At 47.4% G+C, this 16,559-nt stretch overlaps 1 protein-coding gene across 17 annotated transcripts in view; it reads right to left on the reverse strand.

Annotated features, from left to right (window-relative positions):
* Positions 1-16,559, reverse strand: part of LOC138516734 (alpha-adducin-like) — a 1,748,171-nt gene that overhangs the window by 470,690 nt on the left and 1,260,922 nt on the right. For 10 of the 17 annotated variants that reach the window (XM_069632092.1, XM_069632087.1, XM_069632084.1 and 7 more), the window contains one exon: positions 8,472-8,564. The exons of the other annotated variants lie outside the window; for them this stretch is intronic. In XM_069632092.1, the coding sequence (XP_069488193.1) occupies positions 8,472-8,564 (93 nt within the window). The remainder of the gene's footprint in view (positions 1-8,471; positions 8,565-16,559) is intronic. 17 annotated transcript variants of the gene reach the window in all.

Genomic DNA, 16,559 nt, shown 5'->3' on the forward strand with positions numbered 1-16,559 from the left:
TTCTGCGGTCTTGAATTCTCCTAAAGTTTCCTCACCCGGGAAGAGATAATCTAGTCTGGTAAATAGACCTTTTGGGGCAGTATAATGCGAGTATCCCTGGACCTGCGGTCGAAGACCCCTCCAGATGTCAGATTAACTGCTTGAAGCAAGGTGTTCAAGACTTTAGCTGAGGGGGCTGGGTGTATGAGTTGGTTATCGGACCTGTCCAGTCTAGAGTCCAATGTGCAATTGAAGCCCCCACACCACACTAATGTGCAATTTCTATATGGGCCAATTCGGGGATATAGTGAGCGGAAATAGGCAGCGGTATAGTGTGATGGGGAACCAGTACTCGGCACTGCTATGCTGCTGCAGGGTCGGCCTGGGTTGTTATACCTGCGCCATCTGCCATTTTGGGTGGAAGACCGCACGCCAGGGTGTACACGTCAGTGGGCTCGTTCTTTGCTATGTGGCGTCTGATTTCTCTTAAACTTCCCCTTATATTCATTCGGTTTTCTCCACTGCATCTGCTTACTGCCAGGTCATAGGGCTCACAGGATTCGCTTTTTTGGCAAGGATCGAGCAAGAGCTGTAGAAAGTGCGTCCTTACAGCATGGCCACTTAACCATAATGTAAGAAGGGTGTGTGGCTATCAAATTTTAATATCGGTAGTTTGGCATGCTTGCTAAAATCAATGAATTCCGTATGAAATATTACACTCCCCGCCAATGATCCACAGATATAAACAATCTAATGCTTGTCTTATTTCCAGATCGCCAGGTGAATATGTTTTTATTTTGCAGCGGAGATGATATAGAATGAAATTAGTTAGATTGAAAGAGGCTAAAATTTCAGACCATTTGATACCCCTACTAATGGGCCCTGCGAGTACTTATAAAATGTATGATTGCCCGCTTTACGTTCAGAGCATACTTTCCCTAAATAGATTCTCACCACAATACACATTTAAGTCACCACCCAAAATGATAGATTCAACCATAACCAACTTAGTAATCACCTCAGTGACATAACATATAATGTCATCTGTATGATCACCACCTGAGGGAATCATAAATGTATACAATTAATATTGCTATCTTCTTTGTCTCCTATTGAAGAGTCAATTCACCACAAATGATGTCATCAGGACAACCGTTCAAACAAAATTCATCCAGCCTGTGAATGTTCTTTGCTCCAATCAACAGCCCTCCACAAGGACTACCCAGCGCCCCCTTTCTTTGCCTCCAGAACCGAAGCATGAAACCAATCATAGAAACACTAGTTGTAATCCAGGTTTTCTGTAACATGAAATTGCATCCTCCATGCAGACTCCCGAGTGGGTACCTTCCCAAAGAATCGGTCAATGGGCCGTGCTCATTCTCGCAGAGGGGCGCCTATGGACTATTTTGTGATGATTTCAAATCCCTCTGGTGTTCCATGACAGGACAGAAATGTCAGGAGTGGAGTGGCTAGGACTGCCAATCAGAATACCACCTGACCCCCACAGCTTGTGGTAACCAGTCTGATGAGAGTTGCACTTATCTTTCTCCTTACTTTCAATTCATCCATTATTTCGTCCGTAACACAGCGACTTTCAAGATTGCAAGTTATCATTTTTCACAAAGGAGTTTAGGGGGAAAAGCTGGCTTTATTCCCATTGATAACAGACCCTTTCCACTGACTATCCCATTCTTAAATTTACTGAGTACTCCATTATCAAATCTGCAGTTTGAGGCAAGTGGCAATAGATGTATGTGTCATCGCGCTGCAGCTCAATGTAATCAAGGTCTCTTGTTAAAATGACTTAGTGGAGGACAATCTAAAGTAATGTTAAAAGTGCAGTTATGTTCAGATGTGCTTTCCTGTCCGCAACGAATAATTCATATATATGCAAGGTACATCTTGGACGTAAAATAATAGGGATGAGGCTTGTTTCCTGTTCAGGTATGGTATGTTTGAACTTCGCTTCCACATATCAAATCACTGGTGAGTAATACATGGGGAGTCAAATCGTTGAGGTTGAATGTATTGAAACATTCACTTCAGATATAGCCGCTGCCTCTTCGACAATGGATGCATTATCTCTGGACTCATTGTTATTTATTGGCCAGTCAAGAGTTGCACAGGCTTTTCTTTTATTTCTCGATAGCTGGTCATAATTGTATTCCCTGCTTTCGTTTAAAACAAATGTAGGCAAGATGGGCATAATAGTCTGATTCTTTTACAGTTTTTTGGAAATGTTATTCATTTTAGGATCCTCTCTTATTGGGTCCTTTAGATTGTTAACTGCAAACAATTTTACTATACATTAGCACAAACACTTCTATTCCCTCCTAGAGCACATTCCACTTGCAGCACTAACGCAATGCTAAAGTTCTATGCTAATGTCCCTTTAGAGAGAATTAATAAAGCAGCAACATGGAGCCCTATTGACACTTTTACACAACCTTACTGTATAGATACATAAACTAGAGCCGATTATTAAATAGGACAAGCAGAACTTAAATGGCAATTTGCTACTGTCCCCCTTAGATCGCCCGTAACCACCTTCTGGTACTGTTTACTAGTCTACAAAGCACGTGATTCTAAGCCAATTTACAAGCCTCAGAAGACTAACATGACTTACCCAATAATCATCTTTCAGTGGCTTGTATCTGCTTAGTCTCATGCAGCCACCCTGCCTCACCACTTGGAAGCAACAGGACAGTACAAATAACCAAATAGGTTCTCTCTGTTACATACATCAAGCCGGAAAAAGAAACAATCTGAGGCTGTTGATACGTGAAGGATCATGAGTCTGTTTACATTGTATAAGGCTAGTGCGACAGGAACACCGCTGTCGATACTCTTTTTTCTATTTTGAAAAACAAGATTTAGGCTTCTAAAAAGGAGCTGTGAAACTACATGGAGACTCTTCCCAACCACCACCAACCAAATAAAACTTAGAGATTTCCTCTCAATACAAAAAAGAGATCTTCCGCGCAAAACACAACTCCTACAACAAATGCATTTCAAGTGTCAACTCCAGCACTAAAGAACTATTTTCCATCCTCCAAGAACTTGAATCCCCCATCACCACCCCTGAAATCTGCACCAAGGACAAAACGTGGTGCTCTGATATACAACAGGCCCTAACGAATAAAATAACTACCCTTCAAAATAAAATATCTAAAAGAAAAAACACCCCATTAACCACCTACCCAACCACACCGCCTCTAATGCCCCTCCTAAAGACACTCCAGTTAACCTAACCCCCCTGCTTCTATTTCACCAAAATTCCTCATCTTGAGGCTGAGAAAGTAATTTTATCACTCAAGCCCTCCAACTGCCAGGGTGACCTCTGTCCGGCTCAACTTCTAAAAGACGTGGCAAGAGATCTTGCCCCTATCATCACTAAACTGATTAATGCCTCATTCTCCTCAGGAACTGTCACAGCTAATCTTAAACAATCATGGGTGCTCCCACTATTAAAAAAACAAACATTAGACCCGCTAATCCCAAGTAATTATCGCCCCATCAAACCGTACCCTTTCTGCTCAAAATCCTTGACAAAGTTGCTCATCTCCAGATCCAAAAGTTTCTGGAAGAGCATAAATTCCTAGGAGCTCGTCAGCCAGGCTTTCTACCCCAACACGGAACAGAGACGGCCTTTATTGACCTGAAAGCACAGGTAGATGAGCTGAGAGACAAAGGGAAAACAGCCCTCCTCTTACTATTGGACCTCTCAGCTGCATTCGACCTGGTAGATCACAAGGTCCTCTGCAGATATTTGGGCACGGCTGCCAACTTTTCTAAAGAGGGAATAATTTGGATTGAGTCCTTCTTGAGTGACAGAACCATGAGGGTCTTCCCGCCCTCAGCGGCAGCAGACCCCATCCCCATCACATGCAGTGTTCCCCAGGGATCTTGCGTTTCCCCCACCTTGTACAACATATTTACCAAGCCCCTCTTTGATGATCTGGATTCTCTTGGTATCACTTACACTAACTATGCAGATGATACTCAGATTCTCCTCCCACTTTCCGGGGATTACGAAGAGGATTTGGCCTTGGTGAATAGGGTGTATCTCATCATCCAGGCATGGATGGCCATTCATGGTCTATGCCTGAATGATGAAAACACGGAAAAATTATCATACTGGGCACACATGCCAACATAAAAAAACTAGGACCGAATTACTCATCTTTCATCATCGATGGTAATCTTATTAGGGTGGCCAAAGAGGTGAAAACTCTCGGGTTCTAGCTTGACTGCACCTTATCTCTTACTAAACAAGTAAACACCTTGGCCTCAGCCACAGCCTACACATGTAAGCTGATTAGAACGGGCAAACCCTTTTTAGCAGATGACAACTGCATTATCCTAGCCAGACCCTTGATTTTATCCAGGCTCGACTACTGCAATGCATTATATTTTGGCGCCAACAAATCCATCACCCAAATAATCCAGATCCTTCAAAACAATGCCCTTCGATGGCATTAGGTGTGTCTAAAAGGTCTCATATCTCTGCCATAAGGCGCCAAAACAATTGGCTTTCCACTCTCAACAAAATCAACTTAAACACAGCCTCCTTGACACATAAGGCATTGAACAATGCTGATCCTAGTTACCTTGTAAACAGAGTCCAAAGAAGAATCTCCACAAGACCCACAAGACTTACCAATGCCAACTGCATTAACATTCCAAGATTTAGACTAACCAAGATCGGTGGGAATAGCTTCCAGGTCAAGGCGGCCCAACTTTGCAACTCCCTACCACACCATATCAGGGCGGATCAATCCTACCCCAGGTTCAGACTCAGTTATATCAACTGGCTCAAAGCAAATGATAACTAATTAAGAACATACCCTGTATATTTTTGTATATTTGCCATGTCTGCCTAGTTTTGTATAGGACACATATGTACCCCGTTATGCCTATTCTATGTACTACTATGTAATTATATTCTCTGTGTATAACTATGTAACCTGTTAACTAAGCTTTGCAATGTCTGTACTGCTTGCACCCTGATACCCCTGGGTCCGGTGCGCATCATAAATGAATAAACTAAACTAACATCCCAAGCCAACTACTAGATGGCAGCCTATACCATACATGTAGACCTATGCAGATTCACACGCTTCAGTTATATAGTTATAGGTGTTCCTAGAGTACCCAACATGTATATTGTTACAGTTTTGCATGGTGCAGGGAAGACTGAAGCAGTAGGGATCTTGATGAGGGTATACAACTTTTAGGAGAGTCTTGTGCATGAATTATGGCGGATAAGTAGGGAGGTGTAATGAATGTAGGTATGATAATGTACTACAGCACAGTTGTGGTCCAACCCCTGAGGGGTAATGTTTGAGCCCGAGATTTAGCAGTGGCCATTGGGGGAGGCAAAGAGATGGGAGACTAGACAAATGTGTGTAATGGTAGAATGTGGTACAGAAGGTTTTCTATGTGGTTGTTGTAGTTAAAAAGAAGGAAAATGTAGTGCCCCTGTTGGGGCTAAATAATATCCATGGCACCGGAGTGTTTCGGAAGGTCTCAGGACATAGCTCATCCCCTGTGGGAATGTTCCATCTATGTAATGCAAGTTGCCTAACATCGTCTTTCTTTTCTGCTAGTCTGGGGATAAGGTTGGGCTAAGTGAGCAGCTGTCAGGCCAGTAAACACCAGGGCTATACATTCCTTAATAAAAATGGAATGGTGGGCCTAGTACAATGATTCACTTGTTTTTTTAATTGATAGGGGGAAGATTTCTGGAAGGTAAAATTGAGAATGACTGAATGTGAAGTTAACGGCTCTAATTGGATGGTTGACACAAAACTGACATAACTAGTCAGAATAGTTGGACACCAATGATTGGATTCTGGATTTAATCTTTCCGCAAATGAAAAACAGATTTGAGCACTAAGAAATATGATCAACACTCAACATTGGATATTCTTGTTTTTGGCTATACTGCACTGATGATAACTAAATACACATTTCAACCGCATTAGGGATCTGAATCCGAGAGAGGTCTTGGGTTGATAAAGCTAAACAAAACAGTTCTGCCCTAGACGATCAGCACACTTTTCTTGAGCAAAGACCAGCTCATTTGCACATCCACAATGCATTGGTCAGTGGCTCGGAATTGGAGGTAAACTTCCAGGGATGGCTTCTTGGTGGCACTGTTGTGTGTATGGCTTAGTTCCACTCTCACAGTTTATACCCATTTATTATAGTGTGATAGCCGTAACCCTATAAGCTCTGCTAAAACCTTTAAGCCACAGACTTTTGCAAATACTCTATTGCTAATAACTTTCGACTCATTTCACTTATCTGTCGGAAACGTTTTAAAGATAACGTCTGGCGCGGGCCTCCCCATTAATTTGAAAATTCATTCAACGCTTCCCAAGTTATTAAGTATTAACAGAAAAGGTTTTTAGGACCAATCAGATTCATGTTCTAATAGGCAAAAGGTTGGTAGCTTGTTGTAAATCCGACCAGTCGTTTTTTGTTTTTTAGAATTGACAGAGAAGGGGGTGGCTCAGCCTACAAAAGCTTGTACGACTCCCATGGTGCATTGCAGCAACTGAGGCTTTCAAGAAATTAAAAGCTGCCTCTTTCCATGAAAGCCATTCTCACAGTAATTTCATGGTAAATTCTCATACCAACGAAGGGGATGGGGGGTGGGGAGGTCACAAAAACTTATCAGAATATATGCTAACACACTAAACATCACATACATTCTCTTCTTGGATCCTCATTAACACAACGGCTGTAGGACATGGTCCACTGCTTAGAAACAAAACGATAATTTTGGGATTAATGTTTTGTGATATCTAGCATAACAAAAAAAAACCTTAAAACTCAGTGACAAACCTTTAGTTGAAGTGATAAGCTGATACTGTTACGCAACAAATCCCTTGAAATGTTGAATGCTACGCCACATTAACTCTGAGTCCCCCCCCCCCACCCCCTCATTGGGCAGTCCATGAGCACTCTGATATTGGTAAACCAACTCAACAGGTTAAGCTCTCGCTGCAGAGATCTGCCTGTGAACTGCAAATGCATGTAGAATCATGGCACAGGCATCTGAAGTCTTCATTCCGAACCTGGACAAAATGAGTACTAATTTCAATTGGGTAATAATTGTATATACAAATGTTCAATGCAAAGCGCTTAGGATAAAATTGCTATATAAATGAGATCATCAGCATCGCAGATGACAACTTATAGCATCACAGATCACATTATGAATGACATCACTGGAAACTACCGCACACTGATGACATCACAGGTGCCAACACAGCATACATCTTGGGAACAACCCATCCGAGTTAAATATTCTCTGTTTTTTCAAGACATCTGACAAACATTCTATATAGATGTGTGTGCTAAAAGAAATGTAATGTATCTGTGGACTTGTTATAGGGGTAATGTAGACACTGAGTGGACACTTTGGGTGGCCTGCCCGAGCCAGACAGTTCGCCCATTGGTCACGGCTGGGTGTTTGTGTGTGGCAGGGTCTGGGGCATGGCCGAGGACCATGCCCAAAGCAATGTTGCCACAGGCTATGGCTGTCATCAGTGTGCTTTAATTTATAGTGATGCCAGCAATGATTAAATAACTGATGTCATAACTGATGGAATCAGTGTACTTATGGTGTGTGAAACTGGTAGGCAATCAGAGTATAGGTGACAATACTTCCAACACTTGTCAAACTTCAAGGATTTTGTTGCATTAAACCATCACCTTAATGTCACTACAAGTTAAGCTTTTAAACAGAGTTTCAAGGGTTTTGTTAAATTAAACTGTTTTAATTTAACTATCTGATAACTAAAGTCTTTCACTGAATATATATCGCTGCAAATACTAGTTAATTACTAGTTAAGATCTTGAGATCAATTTCATTTAGAAGGCTTGGGGCCTCTGACCCATTCCTCTTCCTTAAATTGCTATGGTGCATTTTCCCCCCACATTTCTCAACCCACTTTTAACTGAATTTATAGTTGTGGATTCTTAGAATCTGTATGAATGTTAATATTACGTGTTTTATTACTTGCCAGTTAAGCATACTTTAACTGTTATTTTAGAAATTGCAATATTCTTGGTATGGGAACCGAGCTAATATACAAACAGGTGCATGAAGGCATTTATGCATGAAACGCTGCAGAACATTCTCACAAATAACTCAATGGCTTGGAGCCTACATATTACCTGCAGGTATGCACTTCTTTGACTAAACCACCACAGTATTACAGTTGTCTATATAATTGGCAGTTGCGACATGCATAGCACTGACCTAATTATACATTTCCCATGCACTTTTATGGTTGCAGTGAAACAGATTTACATTTGTAAAAAAAACATGCATTAAACTGGACTGACTTGAATGGCCAAATTAATATTTAACCATATGTAATATGTTCAAATAAAGTGTTGAATACTGAATAACAGAGGATGAGGATCATAAATAGGATACATGTAGTAAAGGAAGATAATGACAGGGCGGTAAGTACCTTTCTAACTGAGTGGATTTTAGCTGGACTAATGACATGCTCTGAGAGATCGAGCCCTTCAATAGTTTCCGTGCAGTCTGAAAGGGGTGCATCCTGAAACAGTAAATTCAATAAACACAGCAAACCAGCCACAGGCTTTATAATTTCAATTAAGAACAGTTGAAAGCTGGCTCTGAGCATGCAGGTAACAGTAATTAGCACAGATTTCAGCAGAAAGAATGGCATGCAACCAGAGCACAATAAAAGGGATGATGCTGGGACCACAACACCACTAGTCAAAATTTCAAATGCAAGACATAAGACTTCTGAAAAGTGCTTTGTCAGAATTTTACGGTATCCAGTTCTAATGTTGCCAAGGAAAAGGTTGCCGGTGGGCAAAATTTCCCTAAATTTGCACTCCCACGAAAATCATGCACGTTCTACAAATATTCTAGGATTGGAGTTAGAATAGAAAATTGTACCGGTCCAAGAATATGTGGCAGAGGGCTTTTAGGGGTGCAGGGAAAAAAGTTGCCCCCCTGGCAACTTTTTACCAGGGGACACTATCACATGGACGGAACAAGTTACTTACCTGTAACTGTTGTTCTCCAGCATGGGTTTGGCATGGATTCACATGCTCATGAATATTCCCCGTCGTCAGGCTGGGAATCCTCGGTAAAGAAAAAAATCAGTATCAGTTTCGTTTCTGATCTGTCTTTCTTAGTAGTAACCAATCACTGGTCTCTGGGTCATACTGTCCCCAGCCAATGACTGCCCTCTCCCTAAGCCCAGCCCCTGGCAGCCATCCTCAGATTTGGTAGCACGTAAAGTGGCAGTATGACCAAGTGAAGAGCCGCAGAGGGGAAGGAGGGAGGGTTCGCATGTGAATCCATGCCAGACCCATGCTGGAGAACAACAGTTGCAAGTAACTTGTTCCTTCTCCAGCATGGGCTCTGGCATGGATTCACATGCTCGTGAATATAAGAATACATAGCAGTACCCACATGCACAACCCCGGGAGGTGGCAAGGCTCAACATTAAGCATTACATACAACTCAACATTAAGCATATCTTACATCCTCGCCAGGCTCACCTTAAGCGAACAGGTTGCGCAGCATTGCCTGGCCGACTCTGGACTCCTCCCTGGAATCCCGGTTGACGCAGTAGAATCTCGTGAAGGTGTGCGTCGACCTCCACATAGCAGCCCTGCAGATGTCCAGCAGGGGCACACCAGACAAGAACACCGTGGTAGCAGCGATCGCTCTGGTCGAATGGGCTCTCGGACGGCCGGGCAATGGCCGGTTTGCCAACCGATGACAGTGCATGATGCAGCCGGAGGGCCATCCGGAAATGGAAGCCTTTGAGAGGGCCTTCCCTTGGTTCACAGGTCCAAAGTTCAAAAACAGCTGTGATGTCTTCCGAAAACTCTTCGTTCGGTCCACGTAGAACTTCAGCGCTCTAGCTACATCCAGCGAGTGCAAAGTCCTCTCGGCCGGCGACAAAGGCGACGGGAAAAAGAATGGTAACACCAAGGGGTCGTTGAGCTGGAAGTCCGACGGCACCTTGGGCATGAAGGAGGGGTGCGTCCTCAGCACCACCCTCGTCTTGTGGAAAGTCAAGTATGGAGGCTTGCAGGATAGGGCCTGAATCTCTCCCACGCGTCGTGCAGAGGTGATGGCCACAAGGAACGTGGTCTTCCACGACAGGAACTTCAATGGAGCCGGATGCAAGGGCTTGAATGGCGGGCCCATGAGCCTGGTCAGCACCACGTTGAGCTCCCACGCCGGGGCTGGAGCCTTCACCGGCGGGAACGATCGAAACAGTCCTTTCATAAAGTCCTTCACCAGGCGATGAGACCACAGGGACGACCGTCCTGCAGTTCTGGTGTATCGGGAAATCGCTGCCAGATGTATCTTGATGGAAGCATGAGCTAGTCCAGCTTTGGCCAGTGACAGTAAATATGGTAGCACTCGAGGGGCTGAAAACGTAGAGGGTTAATCTTCTGTGCACGGCACCAGACAGAGAACCTCTTCCACTTGTGTCCGTAGCACTTGAGAGTTGAGGACGCCCTGGCCTTTGCAAGAACCTCTCTGCAGTCGGCAGGGATATCGTACCCTCCAAACTCTAGTGCTGCAGGAGCCAGGCCTGAAAGTTCAGCAACTCCGGGTCGTGGTGAAGAATGGCGCCTCCTTCTCTTGAGAGAAGATCTGCGTCCGTCGACAGTATGACTGGTAGGGACACTGACAAGTCCCAAAGGTCCGGGGACCATATCTGCCTCGGCCACCTCGGTGCGACGAGGATCATCCTGCACTGGGACCTCTTGAGTTGGTGGATGAGCCCGAGCAGCAACGGCAACAGAGGGAACTCCTACAGGAACAGCCATCCCAGGGGAACGAGAAAGCATCACCCATGCTCCTCAGCTGGGGGAACCTGCTGGCGAACCTCTGGCACTTGGAGTTCGTCGCTGTTAGGGAGAATTCTCTGTTTAGGCTGAATTTCCTAACCTAGTGAGTCCCCCAGCAGCTTTGCTGGATTTTTGGGGTTTATTTTTTTCTCCTGCCAAGAGTGAGACTCTTTTACCCTCACTCTTGGGTATGATTTGAGTGTGTTCAGTGCAGTAACACAGGGGTGTCATAGTGACCCCCCCAATATAGACTCCATACCCTGGGACTGACTACTATCTCCCAGGGCATGTAAAGTCACCATTGACTTTACTAGTCTCAAATTCTGAACAGAACCAGTACAAACCATCATATTGTGGACCTACTGGCCGGGGCAATTCAATTGCCCCGGGGTTTGTTAGTCGAGGGGGCACGTCTCCGTCCCCCCTGATCGAGTTTTGGCTGGTGGCAGTGGATACTACTTTTTATATTCGACCGCGAATATATCTCTATGGGATTTCCCATTGTTCGAGGCTACCAACTTTAATTATTTAATTCCTATAGCGTCGAACATACCACCGGTTTATTTGTTTAATATTAATTCTCCGGTTGGTATTTTTTGCCAGAATTCGGTTCTAAAATGGCGTTTGTGTTCGCTTCTGTGATTCCAACCCAAGCTGAGCCCTTTGTTCCACTTTTTGACGGGCTTCTCCACAGAAGCCCTCCAAAGTGGTGCCACTCTGTCTGGGGTACTTAGGAGGGGTGGAGGGGGATTTAGGCACCCTGGACTGAGTTGTCTAGGCAACTCAAGTCACACTCCGTCCTGATTGGCCCAAGTGGTGAGCCGGCCGGCTCACCACTTAGCATGTTTGAGTGACAGCTAGGCTGAGTGAATGGGGGTTTTCTGCATAAACTGGAACTTTAGAAGTCGCCACAGGACCTAAGAATCCGACGAGGGAGAAGCTGAGGCGACTTACTACAACACCACCACCGGTGGAGCCCTGCTGAACCGTCTCACCACTTTTCCCAACAACAGAGGAGATCTCCAGCCCGGAGTCTTCTTCCTTCGAATGGTGGGGATAACCAGTCTGCTTCCTTTTTCGCTTCCTGGAGCATCTCGTGGCCGCCTTGCCTGTGCCAAGCACCCCGGCAACCGGGATACCACATTTTACCACTACCGCGAATCAAAGGGTAGTACCTTTAACCGGAAAACTCTGCAGCTGGTTTCTTCCCTGGCAGTGCAACGACCTTCATCTTTCCTCCACGTCGAGATCTTCTCTTCGTCTGGACGCCGCCCCGACTTGCACCCACTGCCAGGAACAACTGCCCCCGCTGGAGGATCCTTTCCACATAAGGTACCGTGTTCCACCTGGCTTCCCTTGCAACCGACTGTACGGGGTAGATTTAGCCCCCGGCTTTCGAACCTGGGTTAGCCTGGGACACCCTGGCCAAACTTTTCTGAGCCTAACTAAAACCTCTCTGAACTCCCTGCAAGACTTTCTAAGCCTGTTGTCATTGTGTGATCTTGGATGCATTTGTGCCCTGCTCTCTCCAAGAGTGGGCCCGGCCTATGGACTTTGGCCCACAAGTAACATTTGACTTTCCTGCCTTGCTTAAGAGTTCCTAAGTATTAGTGTGGTGTATTTTCCTACATTCTGCCTTTTTCCCTCCCTTTTTCGTTAACTTATTAGATGCCATCTATAGTTAAGTGCTCACCTCTGTCTGGAAATAAGTGGTGTTAACTAAGACTTGTCTGATAAGGAATAAGGGATGTACATAGATTAATAGTAACTGTTTGAAGTGATTTACAATAATAGTGCTGGAGTGTGTCAACAAGTGTGTCTTTAAATAAATTATTATATACCTTGATACCAAAGCTATGGTCAGTGTTTGCTTGTGCTATTGTGTCCGAGTGCCTATTGTGTATACTTTACATACTGCCTAACTCTTCTTGAGGGAAGTCTGACTGCTCAGCCACAGTTACCAGGTAAATCTGGGTGGTACAGACTGCTACCAAGTGGGTTTACTGCCAACACCTGTAGTCCTAAATCTTTTGCAGTGGTCCCCAAGGGAACTGCACAGGTTTCTGCCTAACAGTCGCCGTCACGAACAGGTCGATTTGGGGTTTGCCCCATCGCCGGAAGAGTTGATCCACTTGATCCTGGCGCAGTTCCCACTCATGGCACGAGCACAGCTCCCTTCTGATTGAGTCAGCGATGGTGTTTTTTTATCCCTGCTAGATGAAAAGGTACCAGAAACATCCCCTGGGCAACGGCCCAGTGCCACAGATCCTGGGCTTCTTTGGACAGGGCTGGGGATCTGGTTCCTACCTGCTTCCGGATGTAGAACATCGTGGTGGTGTTGTCGGTGAAGATCCTCACCACCTTGCCCTTGAGGGACGGGAGGAATGACTTGAGGGCCCAGAACACCGTTCAAGGTTCCAGTATGTTGATGTGGAGCCGCCTCTCCTCGGGGAGCCACAGGTCTCTCCCGTGAAGATCTCCGGTGTGCGCTCCCCACCCCTCCAGGGAGGCATCCGTCGTCACCGTCACCTGGTATGTTGGGGTCTGAAAGTCTGTGCCCACCGTGAGATGCGCGCGGGTGCCCCACCACCGAATTGCTTGGCGGAATACTTCGTTGAGCGAGATCTTGTCCTCAAAGCTGCCCGTTGCATGTATCCGACAGGCATCGAGGAACTCCTGCAGAGGGCGCATCCGAAGCCTACACAGGTGCACCAGATAGATGCAAGAGGACATCATCCCGATCAGGGACTTGATGGACCTCACTCTGGCCACGTCCGTGGCCAGCAGACGCTATACCTTTCCCAGGATGGCCTGCGTTCTTTCCTGCGATGGCTAGGCCAATCGCGCCACTGCATCGAGCTTGGCTCCCAGAAACAGCGCGACCTGCGACAGAACCAGGTGGGATTTGGGGAAGTTGATGGAGAATCACAGGTCCGTGAGCAGCCGGACGGTCTTTGCTGTGGGTTCGACGGCGAGTTCCCTTGTCCCTGCTCGGATGAGCCAGTCGTCCAGGTAGGGGTAGACGTGGACCCACTGCAGGCGCAGCCGCGCCGCCACTGGTGCTAGGCACTTGGTGAACACCCTGGGTGCCGACTTCAATCCGAACGGGAGGGCCTTGAACTGGTAGTGCCGCCCTTGGATTACGAACCAGAGAAACTTTCGGTGTCCTTTTAGGATGGGGATGTGAAAATACGCATCCTCCAAATTCAACGACGATAGGAAGTCACCTTCCTCCAGCTGGCCCAGCACGTGCTGGAGGGTGACCATCCGGAACTTCTGTGCCTTGACGTATTTGTTTAGCCGACGCAAGTCCAGGATGGGACGCCAACCTCCTGTCTTCTTCCTAACGAGGAAGTATCTTGAGTATACTCCGGAGCCCCGGAGCCTCTTTGGGACGAGCTTGATGGCTCCTTTCTTGAGCATCGGCCTTACCTCTAACAGCAGTTGAGGGACGTGGTTTTCCTTCCTGGCCACTGGAAGAATTCGGGGGCACTTCTTTAGGAATTCTAGAGTGTGCCCGTGGGCCAGGGCATCCAGCACCCAACGGTCGGTGGAGATGGACTCCCACACGCTAACGAACTTCGCCAGCCGGCCTCCCACCGGGGTGCTTCGGTGGGGGCCCGACGCAACAGCCGGTTCAGTCTTGCTTGGAAGCAGCCTTGCCTCCTTGGCCTCCCTGGCGATGACGGCGAGATCCACCCGACTTGCCTCATCCCCTGTAGGCTTCTTGCGACGAGGAACGGGCCGCCTGATGGTAGGTCGAGGGGCCGCCTGACAGTAGGTCGAGGGGCCGCCGCCGAATCCTTTGGAGGCACCTTGCTTGCCTCCGGAGTTCCGAAAGGGCGCCCGCTGTTGCTGCAGAACTCCCAAGGTCCGAGCAGTATCCGTGTCGGTCTTGATGGCCTGCAGCGACTCATCCACTGTCTTTCCAAACAGATTGTTCCCGTCGAAGGGCATGTCCAAAACCTTGGCTTGCACGTCCTGGCGGAAATCCGTCGCCTTGAGCCACCCCCGCCGTCGAAGGCAAACGCTGTTGCCCAACAGGCGGAAACCGGTGTCAGCAATGTCCGTGGCCACAGTTATGGCATGGTCCGATGCCACCTCACCCTCCTGTAGGATCGCCGGGGCCTCTGCCCTTTTGTCGTCCTGGAGGAAGTCCAACAGGGGGGCGATCTTGTACCACAATTCCCTGTCATAGCGGGCCACAATAGCTAGGGCGTTGGCCGCCTTAATCGTCGTCGCCGAGATGACTCGTCGTCCCATGGCATCCAGCTCTTTTCCCTCGCCGTCCGGTGGGGAAGTTGAAGATGAAGCCGATGCCCCCCCCCGCTTTCTTCTTGGGCGCTGCTGAGACGACCAAATCCGGGGTCGGCTGTGCCCTAAGGCACAACGGGGCGGCTTCGGGGACACGGTACTTCTTCTCGTACCGGTCCCTCTTGGCAGGTGTCATCCAGCAACGGCACTGCGAGGACCGTCTTCCTCTTGGCCTCGCGCCATTGGTAGAGGAAGCCTTCCTTCTCTTCGGGGCAGAGCTGAAAAAGCTCGGATGCCCTGGCAATCATGGCGTGGAAGGAGCCATTTTGGTGGGCGGGACGCCCGAGGAATCGGAGACGGAATGTCAGTCCCGTCGTCACCGCCGTCGTCGTCATCCGTCCCCGTCGTGGCCTTGTCTGTTCCTGTGTCGGCCCTCGGGTCCGGGGAAGGCAACAAAGGCTGAGAAGGCCGTAAGGGCTGAAGGGGCACTGGATGAATTCTCCTCCTCTTGTTTGGAGGGTTTTGCGACGGACCCGGTTCAGCCGGGTCGTCCGTCGGGGGTAGGGGCAGTCTCGTCCTTATCTCTGTGCATAAGGCTTGGATTGCCATCAAAATGGCCGCCCAGTTGTCCTGCGGCTCGGGCTGCGATGGGCGTGACGGGCAAGACGGTTGCTCCTCACCCATGGGAACCTAGTTGTCGTTGCCACCCTCGCTCTCGTCGTCCGGTAACGCTCACCTGGTATCCACGGGGACGTCACTCAGCCTGTTCTGACCTCTTACGACCTCGAACCCTTCCCTGGAGTCTACTCGCCTGGAGACTGGGCCTGAAACACAGGATTGGCAGAGTTTAACTCCCCATCGTCTGTGTGCTTGAACCCCTTCTTCCCCGGGGTCCAACCCTTCCCTTTGATCCACAGCTCACGTTGTTTTCTTGGAAAGTGTGCTCTCCGTCCTGCTTTCAGCGCAGGGGCACGTTGATTGATGCAGGCTCGTTGCGGACTAGTTACTTCACTGGCAAGAGTCCGACAGGTAAGTATAATGAGTCTTATGGACAGTTCTCTAACTTAGTTCCTTTCCTTCCTTAGATGGCCGGCGTCCGGGTATGGCGACGTGCTGCTGAGATGAGTAGCGCTGAAGGTGAGTGAGAGCGCGATGCGACCCTTTCATATTTGTATTGAACTGAGTTATTTTTCCTGTGTCTTTTAGGTGCCGCGACGTTTTCAGTGTGGATGCCGGTTATGAAGAAGAAATGCGGTGAGTAAGCGCGGTATGCAGCGCCTCTAGATGATTCCACGCTAAAATGGAGTGTCTTTTCCCTCTTCCAGATGGATGAGAAGTTCCGGAGACAGAGTTCTCCCAGAGCGGCTGGGATTCAGGTAAGCATTTGAAGCTCGTACAGTGTCTAAAAATAAGTGAAGATTTGCTGAATGCTTACTAATGCCTTTTTTCGG

This window comes from Ambystoma mexicanum, chromosome 6q (genome assembly GCF_040938575.1).
Source record: "Ambystoma mexicanum isolate Mex_15411 chromosome 6q, UKY_AmexF1_1, whole genome shotgun sequence".
NCBI classification, from domain to species: domain Eukaryota; kingdom Metazoa; phylum Chordata; class Amphibia; order Caudata; family Ambystomatidae; genus Ambystoma; species Ambystoma mexicanum.